Below are 14,083 nucleotides of genomic sequence, written 5' to 3'. Positions count from 1 at the left end.
TGTTTCGCCCCAGTGTCTCTCCTGGTGCGAGAGGCTTACCGCAACTTGTCAAAACGACAGTATGAGAAGCAGTGCGCTGATGTTAGTGGTTAACACAGAATGTCTTTGTTCTTGGCCTGTGATGTAGCAAGGGAGGTTCTCAATAATACGAACATGTTTTTGGATCCCGTTCCCGAACGCTTTCTGCACTACGTCTGCAAATTCATACGGGCCTCCTTGAAGAAAATTTGTCATGAGGACCGAGATCATTCAAACTGGAGTTTATATAACTGTCATGGGGCAAACAGAAGACAGTCTGCAGCTGACACTAGCAAAAAGTACCTAAAAGTATCATGGCTTTTTGAGGTGTGTTTTTGGACATGTTCAATGAGAAATGCAATAGTATTTACATAAATACAATAGTACATGAATTAGTAGGCTTTTAACAGCTGATTTCTTGTTTTAAACAAAATTAATACTTGTTTTTTTCAGTAAAGGTGCATTAAATTGATCAAAAGTGACAGTAAAGAGTTCAAATAAAAGGAATAATCTATTTTTTAACAAAACAAAATGTATCATGTTTTTCACAAAACTATTAAGCTGCACTACTGTTTAACATGAATAATAATAATAAATGTTTCTTGAGCAGCAAATCAACATATTAGAATGATTTCTGAAGGATCATGTGACACTGAGGACTAGAGTAGTGATGCTGAAAATTCAGCTTTGCATCACAGTAATAAATGGCTATTAAAATATATTAAAATAGAAAACAGTTATTTTAAATTCTAATAATATTTAACAAAATTGCTTTACTGTATTTTTGATCAAATAAATGCAGCCTTGGTGAACATAAGAGACTTCTTTTAAAAACAATAAAACAATCGATAGTGAATTCTGATATTTATTGCAAAATAATCCTGGAAAATAAGATGTATTTATGTTTTAATATTTATTTACATTTTACATGATACTCAGTACTCAGAAAAAAGTGCATTACCAATTGACAGAACTGATTGGTACTGATGCTATGCTATTTCTGATGCTATGCTATTTCTGCTATGTTCAGTTGAGTACCTAGTGCCAATAAAAGTATAGCTAAAAATATTCTAAAATATTAGCATATGTGACCCTGGACCACAAAACCAGAAATTGAGATTTCATACATCATCTGAAACAACAATAAGCTGAACAAATAAGCTTTCCAATGATGTATGACTTGTTAGGATAGGACAATATTTGGTCAAGATACAACTATTTGAAAGTCTGGAATCTGAGGTACTGAGAAAATCGCCTTTAAAATTGAAGTTCTTAGCTATGCATATTTCTAATCAAAAATTAAGTTGTGATATATTTACGGTAGACACTTTACAAAATATCTTCATGGAACATAATCTTTACTTAATATCCTAATGATTTTTAGCATAAAAGAAAAGTTGATCATTTTGAAGCACATACAGTGTATTTTTGGCTATTGCTACCTGTGCTACTTAAGGTTTTGTGGTCCAGAGTCACATATTATATGCTAGACCTACCTGTCTTTGACATAAATAATAAATGGTAATCAGTAAATACATTTGTCAAAGCACCATGGTATTGGCATTTTGTAAGAGGAGTGAAAAGAGTATGTCATTTTCAGTAAACCTGGCTCAGTATTTATACGGTTTTGTGACCGAAATGCAGTTTGCATTAGTGTTTTTTGAAAACAGAGCATTTTAAAATGGTAAATTTGCTTTCACTACTGCCGCCGGCAGTTCAGCAGCTGCATTTTTCTCTCTCTTTTCAAGTCAATATTCCTCTGTAACAGTAAGGCCTCTTCTAAAAAACAAGCGAGGGAGAGTGAAAGTCATACATCTGCAGGTTACCGAGTGTTCGACACAAGATGTGCACACACGAGCAGCTCTGGGAAGTCTCCGAGCAGCCTCTGGTTCCCATGGCAACTGCGGGGCGGTCTCTATCGGCTCCATCTGAGAATAGGTAAAGTAAATCTGCATGCATCTGGCCGCCCGCCAGCGTCTCAAATGAAAGAGCACTTTGAATGGCTGCCAGGTTTGGAGGAGGAGAGAGGCTGTCAGGCCTGCTTAATGTTGGCAGTTTGTACTTGGCAAGACTCGCCTTTTCCCAGAATCCCTCACTCTGGCAGCCCGCCAGCCACTTAGCGGAAGCTGAGAGTTAACCCCTGCGATAAGCTGGTGGAAAGCTGAACGTGGAAAACTTTCCATGCAGAATGTGTGCGTCTGCACATGTATGTGGCTCTGAGTGTGTGTGTGTAGGTGGGTGGGTGATGTTCTGTTCAAGGCGTATGTGTGTGTGTGTGTGTGTAGGAGAGAGAGAGTGCCAAGCCTCAGGGTGATCTGTATTCATGAGAAGACTACAGGGACAGCGAAACATCCCTCAGTGAAAGCGAAGGAGGGTGAAATATCCTTTACAGGCACACTGCAAATTTAGACTACATTCTTGCTAAAAGATTCCCAATTTTTGGCCCATAGAATGTTAGTTATATATTTTCGTGCTTTATATTTTGAAGTTTTTTTTTAACATGTGGCCTTGTGACAGACAAGGACGTTTGCGTGTTTGCAAAGTGAAACCTGATTTCATTTTAAAGTCAAGTGACTCGCTCCAGCGCTGAAGATAATTTGCACAAACACTGTTTCTTTGTGTCATTAATTTGGGGCACAAACCAACTGCATCAGGCTCATTTACACCATCCGAGTCACAAGCACAGAGCACAAATACTGTGCAAACTGTTTTAGAAGCTGCCTACTGTATCAGTAGTGGATATGTTATCCTTTTGACATCCAAATTTAGGCTCTTTAATGCTTGATGCACTGTATATATAATTTTCAGTGGAGGGAGAAAATCACGTCCTCAGATTTGGCTCCTGCCTTACTTGGTAGTTATGTGTTTTTGCTCGGATAAAGCACAGCTTCTTTCCGTGCCAGCAGAATGCAGGGATTGCAATAAATGGCATTTCTGCTTTCCTCCAGACCTCCCTTGCTTTTTTTTTCCTTCTCTCGGTTTTTCCACCCTCTCGTGTTGTTGTATAACAGGATGAGTTTTTTTTTTTTTTTTTTTTCGTCGTCTACGGGGTGTTGTTAAGCAGAAAACAGACTATGGGAAAGGGGCTTTTAGGGGCAGGGTTGCGAAATTTCCTTAGTTAAAGGTAAACATTCAGAGGCTGACATATATGCAAAAACCTCTTAGATGTTATGAGTCTTTAATAATCATATTTATTAAATCACTTAATGATATCAGAACAACTGCTGTAGACGTAAACATCATGGTGCATAGATGTTATTTCAAATGCCCTAGATTGTCTTTTGTTTAAAATATGTCCATAGCATGCTTACTTTTAGTTTAAATCACACATGCATTTTGCTGGTGTAAGCATTTTTATAACATGATCTTGCATTATTAATAGTACTGCAGAATATCAAGCTTATGGACATTTTAGAAGCAGTAAGAACAGACGCTCTGGAAGAAACATGAATACCTCAGATTTTCCACCCACAACTCTCTTATATTCTGAGTGCAAACCGCCAGCGAGTTATGGCAAGTAGCTTGAACGTAAATGTTTTTTTGTTTTTTTTTTATTACTTTTATAAAAAAAAATGTATATTCATAAATAAATAGTACCTGTTTTTAATGACTAGTATGTGATCTAATATCCAATTTCAATTTCACTAGTAACATTTAATTTGATTCTAATATTCATTCCAGTAATGGCGAATATCTGTTAGATTAGTAATTTATATTTATTCATTAGAAACTAGTACTTAGAACTTTTGGTACTAGTCATTATCCCAATAGTGACAAGTAACTATTTTCACTGCTAAGAAATTGCTTTTTTAATTGCTTAATTGCTTCTTTTTTTTGACATTGACTTGTATGGAATCTGTTTTTCAGGTATTCATATAACTATTCATGTTGTCTATAGAGGGTTTGCACTTACATCACGATTTGATCAGTTACCTGGATGCGCGGCCATATTGTAGATACGTGGATGTAAACAACAGCATGAGTTGCACAATTAATGTACTACTGAATACGTTGTTTTGGTAACTTATGCTGTCTAAACCATGGAAAAAACATGTGGAAGCTGCTAAGTCTTAAAAAGTACAGTTTGGCCAACCACAAACACCTTTTATTCCTCAGACAGTTTTTTGCACACTTCTCCTTGATTTGACCAAATAGTACAGCCCAAAACATGACAGTAATTGACCATTATTAGTAGCAATAATCAGCAAAATATGCAGGTTTGTTTGGTTCAGTGGCATTGTTTACGTTCAGTGTGGACATTATGGCCGATTGATGATGCATCATGAAAACACTCTATTCCAGATTTACTAGTAACTATTTGTTAGTTTGTAGTGATTATTTCCTAGATACATTTCAGTGCTTATTTATTAAAAACTATAGATGCTAAACAAAAAGTCTACCAGTAAAAGTGGAATAGTTGCTTGCCACTATTGCAATAAATAAGTACTGAATAGATACTAGTCACTATTGAACCTAAAAGTGCTCGTGACATAAAAATAGATACTAGTATGTTTTAAACCGTAAATGTTTATGCGGCTTGCCATACATGGTGGCGGTGCGCGTTTCTCGGTCCATTCAGAAGATTTGTTAGGGAGTGGTTAGCGCATGCGCACTCGCATGGCAACAAGTGGCTTGTCATTTGTAACAGAAAAAGGAACTGCGGAACGTGGTGCTGACGTCACCGGCCCAGCCAGGTGGCATTCCGAGAAGCAGAAGAGGCGCATTCGCCTCCTAGTAACCGTATAACGGATCCGAGAGGAGCAGCTCAACATGTCTTCGGCGCAGGTCTCCTCGTCGAGGAGACAGTCGTGTTATCTGTGCGACCTGCCGCGCATGCCGTGGGCGATGATTTGGGATTTTACGGAGCCCGTGTGCAGGGGTTGCGTGAACTACGAGGGCGCGGATCGGATCGAGTTTGTTATCGAGACGGCGCGCCATCTGAAGCGGGCTCATGGCTTCCAGGAAGGGAGATCCCCGGGTCCCGCGCCGCCGCCTGCGGTGAAAGCACAAGCGGGCATGTCAGCGAAGGAGTCGGTGCAGATGAACCATGTGGACGGCTCGTCCAAACAACAACAGCAGCAGCAGCAGCAACAGCAGCCCGGCTTGGACCGATACGCGCTCGGAACCGAGCGATCGCGCTTTGATTATTCCAGCATCGGAGCGCACAGGCTGCCGAACGGGCTCGGCGGACCGAATGGCTTCCCCAAATCAGACGACGGACCCCCAGAGCTGAACCGACAGAGCCCTAACTCGCGTCGGAATCACGGGCTAGTGGCAGTGTCGGGACAGATGAGCGTGCCGCCGAACCTCCTCCCGCAGACTCTCTTGAACGGCCCACCGTCAGCGGCGAGCATAGCCCAGCACAGCCTGTCCGGACGAGCCCCTCCAGCCCCGGCCAGCATCGGACCGGCGCTTGCGCTTTCCGAGCAAGGTAAAAGACCCGGTTCTGTGTCCAGCACGGACCAAGAGAGAGATCTAAAAGAGAAACAGCGTAACGCAGAGGCTCTGGCTGAACTTAGTGAAAGTTTGAGAAACAGAGCAGAGGATTGGGCAAACAAACCCAAGATAGTGAGGGACACGCTGATCACACTTTCCAATTGCACTCCGTTTGATGTGAGGTTCAAGAAAGATCATTCCCTTCTAGGTAGGGTGTTTGCTTTTGATGCCATTTCCAAGCCCGGCATGGACTATGAACTAAAAATCTTTATTGAGTACCCCAGTGGATCTGGTAATGTGTTTTCCAGTGCGTCCGGTGTGGCTAAACAGATGTACCAGGACTGCATGAAAGACTTTGGCAGAGGGCTTTCCTCTGGCTTTAAATATCTGGAATATGAGAAAAAGCACGGCTCCGGTGACTGGAGGCTCCTGGGCGATTTGCTCCCGGAGTCTGTGCGTTTCTTTAAGGAGGGGCTCGGGGGCGAAATGCTGCCCCAGCCTTACATCGACGCCAGCTGCCCTCTGCTGCCTTCGGCGCTGGTCAACATGCCCCGGGCCGTGGCGTCAGGCAGCGCGCTCAGGACTGGCGTGCGCAAACGCAAAGCCTCCCCGGAGCCGGACTCGGCGGAGGGCGAGCAGCAGAGACAGCAGTGGATGGCGAGTCAAAGCGAGGCGCTCAAGCTGACCATGGCGTCCGGCTCGTTCGCAGCCTCTCACGGCGGACCTCCGCCCCTGGGGTCGGTGCATTCCAGCCGAGCCACCCCACCCGAATCGGCCCCCCAGAACGGACAGTCCCCCATGGCTGCACTCATGTCGGTCGCAGACACTTTGGGTAACGCGCACTCACCAAAGGACAGCAACTCGGTGCACTCTACCACATCCACCCGACACAACAGTAGCAGCCCGGTCTCCCCCGCCTCGGTCTCCGGACAGCGGCGCTTGGCCTCTAGGAACGGGGAGATTAGTCTGACGGGGACGCCTTCTCAATCGGGTTCGCATCAGGGCATGGATCAGGTGCACCCTCAGAACATTCCAGACTCACCCATGGCCAATAACGGACCTTTGTGTTGTACTATCTGCCACGAACGTTTAGAAGACACACACTTCGTCCAGTGCCCGTCAGTTCCCAACCACAAATTCTGCTTCCCGTGCTCCCGGGAAAGCATCAAAGCGCAGGGGGCCACAGGAGAGGTGTACTGCCCCAGCGGAGAGAAATGTCCCCTGGTAGGGTCAAACGTGCCTTGGGCTTTCATGCAAGGCGAGATAGCGACCATTTTAGCTGGGGATGTGAAAGTAAAGAAAGAAAGAGACCCTTAAATATAAATATATATGCTTCCTGCATCACAGACAAGTGAAGCGAGTATATTTAAGGTTGTGTTTTAAAAAAACCTAGCGTGCTGGCTCTCGAGACAACATTTGTGGGCATGCATTCGAATGCCCAAAAATGCTGTCTAAGTGGGCAGCACGCTCGGTTTTGAGAGACAGCCTACTTGTTGTGAATATTGAAGTTACAGAAATAGTCCAGTGTACAGAGACATTTGTTTTCCTCCTCGAAGGAGGAGGCTGTGTGCGTGGAAACATTTTTTACGGCACTTTTACGGTTTACGTTAACGTTTCTATTCAATTTCATACTTATTTTCCACATCTACATGTACAATCCCAAGCAAAAAAAAAAATGTTATTAATGAATACACTTTTTTGTGGTAGGTATAACAAATGAAGTGAGTCTAAGAGAGGGCATTCTTTGTTTCTTGATCCCGTCTGTTTTTTGTTTTTTTTTAGTATGATCTTTAAAACAGCGATTTTTAATTTGTATCCCGTGGTCTGAGAATACAGATATATTTTATTACGTGTTTTCATTCTCTCTTTTTGCTTTAAAGTTGCACGGATGCTTTAGTAGAGCAAAAAATACTGTAAATGAAAAATGAAATGCTCTGTTTGTTTATACATATTTCTGTAGTAACAGAAGACTTGTAACGTGCCTTGGAGCTGAGTAAATTGTAATAAATTCATTGATATTAACTCTTTGTGGCGTGTTAATTTGTTCAGGTTAGACATGTCTTGGGTATTAGGATTCTACTTTAATGTGAAATGATTTGATTTTAAATTTCTTTACATTATAGTTGGTTTATTAAGCTAAAACATATGCATGTTTTCTAGTAGTTCATTATTTTCATTAAATTAGGAGCCAAATAATTCTTTTTCCAATCACATTGCAATGCTAGTTTTTATTTTTAGGTTATTTAGAAAATATAGAGCACTCAGCTAAGCATTTTCCTCCGTTGTTAAGTGCAACAGTGGATCGAGTATCGCACTAAGCGTATCCGTTTCATTGCTTTGTCAGTGTCTTTTGCATTCATGTCATTGTTTTTGCTCCAGACAGATGTAGTTCTGCTACGCTGACCTAAAAAGTCAGACGTCTGATGCAGCCACAAGGCATGAAACATCCATTCAGCACTCCCTGATGGGTGTCACATGGGGTAGGTGCAGTGCTTGTTTAACATGTGGCGTTTTTCGTTACTCCCTTAGCAACAAGTTCCATTAATGGCTCCCGATAGAAGCTGTTTTACTGCATATGCAGGAGGCGTTAAAATAGCGCACAATTACCCTGCTCTCAGCACACTGTGTCTTAATCTGTTATGCCTCAATTTAGGAGCTGTTAGCTGTTCCCTCTCTCCGTGTGTCAGAGTATTTTGGTGCGGGCAGGAAAGCTGGAGAGGGAAAATGCTTGCACATGCCTGAGATGGCCCTGGGGATGTATTCCTCATTTAGAATTCAGCTGGTTGGTCATGTGACTTGTCAGTCGTACTCTTGCATTGGCTGCGGGAGCGAGGGAAAACAGTTGGTGCGTGGCTGTTGCCATGACTCAAACTAATGCTCTTTCGCAGACAAATAGAAGGTGGCACAATTCATTCATGGCAGTCGGCCATGCAAGAGCATCCAGACCAAATAACAGGGGGGACGTTAAGGTCAGAGAACAATGCACATGCCAAGCTATCTAACTGAAGTGGGCTCTGTGCTTGAATTCTGTGGAGGCCTGTGGTGCACATCCTGTAGGTCGGAATAATTTAAGCGGGAGCTAGAACAGTTTTGCACTAAGCAAGTGTTACTTTTAATATAGAAAGGCCACGTGCAACACTTTCTTTATCAGCATTCCAGGATTTTAAGTAATGTTTAAAGTACGTTAATGAATTTTCATTTAAATTGATATATTAAATTGCAACATACAATTATAAAATACATAACTTACTATATGCATCACCTTTCTCAATATTTAAAGGTATGTTTTTCTTAAATGTGATTCTAAACATGATTTTAGGCACGCTAGGGGTTTGTAAAAATATATATAGATGCACAGTCATAAATTGAATCATGCAAAGTTTTCCTGGCCTAAATAATTTCCACATACTGCAATGGCTCATGAGAGCACAATAGATTAGAAAGACTATTTGGTTCTATTTTCTATAGTACATCCATAATCCATCTGAACCCAGTGTAGAGTTTCGTTGTCGTGCTTTGTGGTGCATTGCAGTGATATTGTCGCTGCTGCTCCGTCTGTGAGGAATCAAAGGTGTGGTGTCTGGTTCAGGATGGAGTGGGCTTCTATTGTCATGCTAAAACAGACTTGGGTTTGAGGTGCCCTTGGCTCTCTCTGTAATCACCTGGGTTTCAAGTTTCCGTGCACATACAAAGAAAAAAAATAAACAGATACGCCAACCCCACCCATTAGAGAAGGCGGGGGTCTCACTTCCTGTTTACTACACACGCGCTACTGTGGTGTCTTGAGTGTGTGTGTTAAATTCTGCACCTTTTCATGGAATGCTTTAGGACACAGACAGCTGAAAGATGAGGAGAAGAGTCTGTATTGGCTTCCTAATCGTTGCAAATGTATAAATATTTAAGATATCGCGTAGCGTGTGATCATTTTGAATGGCTGTGTTTTTTTAGCAATGATGTCAAGGTAAACACTAAATTTAATCACTACATTTATTTTGCTAGATATACATTTGTATGCATTGTTACAATGTATTTTTATTGATGCTCTGATGTATTTCCATTGTGCATCTCAGAATTAATATTAATTTTCTAATGTGACCGCTCGTCTGTTTCAGAACGCTTGTTTTTGGTCGCATTGTAAAATCACTGCAGTCTGTCCACCCTTCGCTAGCCAGGGAAGCCAGCGGCTTCTTCCCCTCCTCCAATTCCCTTCATCCCCATAACACACACACACACTTTTCTCTCTCCCTCCCTCCCTTGAAGGGAGAAGTTTCCAGCGGATAAAAATACAGCCACTCCAAAGGTTACGCTGCAGTGCCATCGTGCACAGTTGCCCATGGTAACAGCCTTGTTCAAAACATCATTTATTCAGGAATGTGCGGACACAAAGAGCGGAGAGGTTCAGCGTTAACCCTGCGTGTGCCGGCATTTGCCTGTCTGCACGCCAGTGCTTATAGAAATGCTTTTTTAAAAAAATGTTCTTGTTGATATGGTTGTGTTTTCTTGCGAATGGAACTCAGAATGTCAAACATGTGATCCTAAACCATAAGTGGCATGAGTAGAACGGGTATATTTGTAGCAATAGCCAACAATGCATTGTATGGGTCAACATTATCGATTTTTCTTTTATGACGAAAATCATTAGGAAATTAAGTAAAGATCATGTTCCATTACGATATTTTGTAAATTTCCTACCATAAATATATCAAAACTTAATTTTTGATTAATATGCTTTGCCAAGAACTTCATTTGGACAACTTTAAAGGCGATTTTCTCAATATTTTTTTTTTTTTTTTTTGCACCCTCAATATTGTCCTATCCTAACAAACCATACATAAATGTAAAACGTATATATTCAGCTTTCAGATGTATGAATTTCATTTTTAACATTTTGTTACTGTTGTTGTGAAATCTCAAAATCCAATTGACAGCCAGTTTTTTTTTTTTTTTTTTTTTTTTGCTAATCTGTTAGACCTGAATGTACTTTACAACAAGAAAATGTATTGTTTCATCGCAGCTTTGCATATTGATTGCTACGTGCTTTCTAAGTTTTTTTTTTCCCTATGTTTTTAGAATTGTATTTTTGTTGCATTATTATCCAGAATAATAACTGTTTCCTAACAGGTTTCCTGATGGTCCTTCCTCAAACAAATTTGTAACCCTGGACCACAAAACTAGTCATAAGAGTAAGTAATAAAAAAAAAAAAAAACATCATCTGAAAGCTGAATAAATAAGCTTTCTGATGGTGTAGGCTTTGTTAAGAAAGGATAATATTTGGCCAAGAACTATTTGAAAATCTGGAATCTGAGTGTGCAAAAAAAAAAAAAAAAATATATATATATATATAGAGAGAGAGAGAGAGAGAAAATCACCTTTAAATTTGTCCAAATATACTTCTTAGCAAAGCATCTTACTAATTAAAAATTAAGTTTTGATATATTTATGGTGGAAAATTTACTAAATATCTACTTCTACAATTTACTTAATATCCTAATGATTTTTGGCATAAAAGAAAAATTGATCATATTGACTCGAACAGTGTATTTTTTGGCTATTGCTGCAAATATATCCGTGCTACTTAAGAGTTGTTTTGTGGTCCAGGGTCACATTTGATTGGTTGCATCAATGTTGTAAACAAGCAAAGTTATGTTTTTAAAGCATCCAGTGGAGGATGACTTACTGTTGCACAATACAGAAATGAAGATCTGTCGCTACTCTTTCATCGTAATTATCGATATATTGTTTGCTGTTTTGTGTCTGTTCATACTGCTTTAGAAGTGAAGTTTCTATGTTACTAAAAAAGTATTTTAACCATTCAGCTGTGTATTTCCCCCCATTATAATCCAGAATAATAACTGTTTCCTAACAGGTTTCCTGATAGTCCTGGCCCAAACAAATATTTTTTTTTTTTAAAGTGCCACAATAGAGGAATCAACCTGCCAAATGGCTTATAGCATCTGTACATATTAAACTAGTATATGCAAAAGTATTTTAACCAGTCAACCATTTATTCCCCCCCCCCATCATTATCCAGAATAATAACTGTTTCCTAACAGGTTTCCTGATAGTCCTGGCCCAAACTAATTTCATTGGTTGCTTCAGTGTTATAAACAAATTAATGTTTTCAAAGCATCCAATAGAGAATGATTTAGTGTTGCACAATACAGAAATTAAGTTCTGTCATGCTTTAGAAGTTACATTTCTATGTTGCTTGCGTTTTACCTTACTGCATTAAAATTATGATCTTTTTCTAACTGGTCCTCCTTTAAGTCTCACCCAAACAAACAAACTATTTTTTTTTTTTAAGCGCCACAATAGAGGAATCAACTTGCCAAATGGCTTATAGTGTCTGTGCATATTAAACTAGTATATGCAAAAGTATTTTAACCAGTCAACCGTTTATTTTTCCCCCATCATTATCCAGAATAATAACTGTTTCCTAACAGGTTTCCTGATAGTCCTATCCCAAACTAATTTCATTGGTTGCTTCAGTGTTATAAAACAAAGTAATGTTTTTAAAGCATCCAGTGGATGACGACTTATTGTTGCACAATACAGACATGAAGATCTGTCATAATTATCGATATATTGTTCGCCGTTTTGTCTGTTCATACTGCGTTAGAAATTAAGTTTCTATGTTGCTTGTGTTTTAACACATTGGATCCATTTATTTATATTGCATTAAAAAATTATGATCTTTTCTAACCGGTTTCCTGTTAGTCCCATCCAGACAAACAAATTATATATTTTTTTAAAAGCGTCACGATAGAGGAATCAACCTGCCGAATGGCTTATAGCGTCTGTGCATATTAAACCACTATATGCAAAACTATTTTAACCATTCAACCGTGTATTCTTCCCCCATCGCGTAAATGCGTTCCTCGCTGTGATATGGCATTTAACTCTCTCCGGTTGTGCTTGTTATTTAGCGCAAACGGAGGTGGGGGGATATGTGCAAAAGGGTTATTCCCATTTTGTTTTCATTCACTGTGCCTCCAAGCACAGCCATTTATAGACGGTGATGTCAGCACTATCTTCCATAGCCCAGGGCCTCTTTGGCACATAATGTATGCAATCTCAGACATTCCATTCCTGCCTCGCAAATAAGCTGCGGGCTACAGCGGGCGTGTGCTTCCCCCCTCTTTCTGCAGATATTAAAGGCGCAGAGGGGGAATTGATTTTCTCCTGCTTTTCACTCCTACTCTGTCGTTTAGCTGCTTTTTTTCTTCTCTAGCACATTTTCGAATAGCATGTTATTGTTAATACGACTTAATGCGTTATCTATCAGTTCTCACTATCGGTTTTGATTTTCTTTGTAAATTTACACTTTTGTGAAGCTGTTATTTCATAAACCTATTTTGAACAATTCCTTGTATAAGGAACATACGGCTGACGGAACGGACGCAGCTCCGGTCTACCCTTGACTAATGGCATGTGGGTTGTAAAACAGGGGGCCGTTTTGGCAGCGTTTCAGATGTTTTTCATTAGCTTGTAAAGGACATCAATTTTCGGATGGAATTCCAATTTGCATTTCAAGGCCAGTCCCTCCTTGAGGGCCAGAGCCTGTTACAGCTTCCTGTAGATTCCCGCCGGAGAAGTAGCGGGGTGGGGGGCTAGTTTGGGGGCAGGGGATTGTTTCTGAGCACATGAAAATGGACTATAGGGCACCATGGAGACTCCGTCCGTCTTGAAAAGCTCGCAGGCTGGATTGTTCAAGGATGGTTTCACTTGATTGATCTAAAGTGTTGAACTGAGAACCCGCTGAATACCTGCCGGAGTGCAATTTTTGTATCTTTCGACTCTTGACTAGGTTTTATGCATTTAAATAACCACACTGCATTAAATGACACATATTTTTTGACCTCCATCGCAAACCACTGAGTGCTAAACATTCCTTCCTTTGTTTTTACTTTGCGGACGCACTGGCTGGTTGGAAGGAAAGGGTTAATTTGTAACCCACGGGCTGTGAGGCACTTGGCCGCCTCGCTGGAGAAATGTAGCCCCCTTTCATTCTATGGGTTGTTTACACGACTGGCAGCCATTTTAGACTGGAGCTCTGCTAACACAGAGCGGTCTCAGGTTTCTTAGGCTTTCACAGTGCAGCGAGTTCAGTCAGCGGCTTGTTCTGTCATCCATCTTCCATCGGGGGCCCTTCCCCCCCTTACACATTCACACACACAGTCTCTACAATCTGGTCACCATCCACTGTACTCAGAGGGCTGTATGTTGTATAAGTGCTCTGTTGTTTATTAAAGCAGTAAGCCACATGAGGCCATACATTATAGAGGTTTTTCCTTGGTTAAGGGGCTGTTCTTAGGTGTAATTCATAGCTGAAGTGTGTTTTATTATATTGTTGCAGCAGCAGTATGATATGAGACATCAATGTTTAAAAAAAATAGTTGAATTTATTTATCATCATCATAATAACAACAACAACAACAACAACCTGTTTTCCTTTGGCTTGGCTTTAATGTATTGGTTGGGTGTCAAGGGACTTTGAAGATTATGGTTATAATAATAATATTATTAAAATTAATACTGTTGTTGTTTTTTATTTTTTGTGGTTTTTATTTATTTTTTAATCCTTTTTCAGCTTTCATATTCATTAATAAAGCACCGTGGAAAGGTGCT

General features: G+C 40.5%; 2 protein-coding genes across 2 annotated transcripts in view; both read left to right on the top strand.

The window, feature by feature from the left end:
* Window positions 1–14,083, top strand: part of kiaa0586 (KIAA0586 ortholog) — a 161,136-nt gene that overhangs the window by 13,856 nt on the left and 133,197 nt on the right.
* irf2bpl (interferon regulatory factor 2 binding protein-like) lies at window positions 4,637–7,476 on the top strand. Its single transcript, XM_051133095.1, has one exon. The coding sequence runs from the start codon at window positions 4,789–4,791 to the stop codon at window positions 6,769–6,771; it is 1,983 nt and encodes a 660-aa protein (XP_050989052.1). The 5' UTR covers window positions 4,637–4,788; the 3' UTR covers window positions 6,772–7,476.

Source organism: Labeo rohita, chromosome 17 (genome assembly GCF_022985175.1).
Source record: "Labeo rohita strain BAU-BD-2019 chromosome 17, IGBB_LRoh.1.0, whole genome shotgun sequence".
NCBI classification, from domain to species: Eukaryota; Metazoa; Chordata; class Actinopteri; order Cypriniformes; family Cyprinidae; genus Labeo; species Labeo rohita.
The sequence above is the reverse complement of the archived record's forward strand: the minus strand, read 5'-3'. Positions and strand labels throughout refer to the sequence as shown.

Bases quoted from the DNA above. Each gene is read 5' to 3' on its own strand.
- irf2bpl (XM_051133095.1), top strand. From the start codon at position 4,789: ATGTCTTCGGCGCAGGTCTCCTCGTCGAGGAGACAGTCGTGTTATCTG.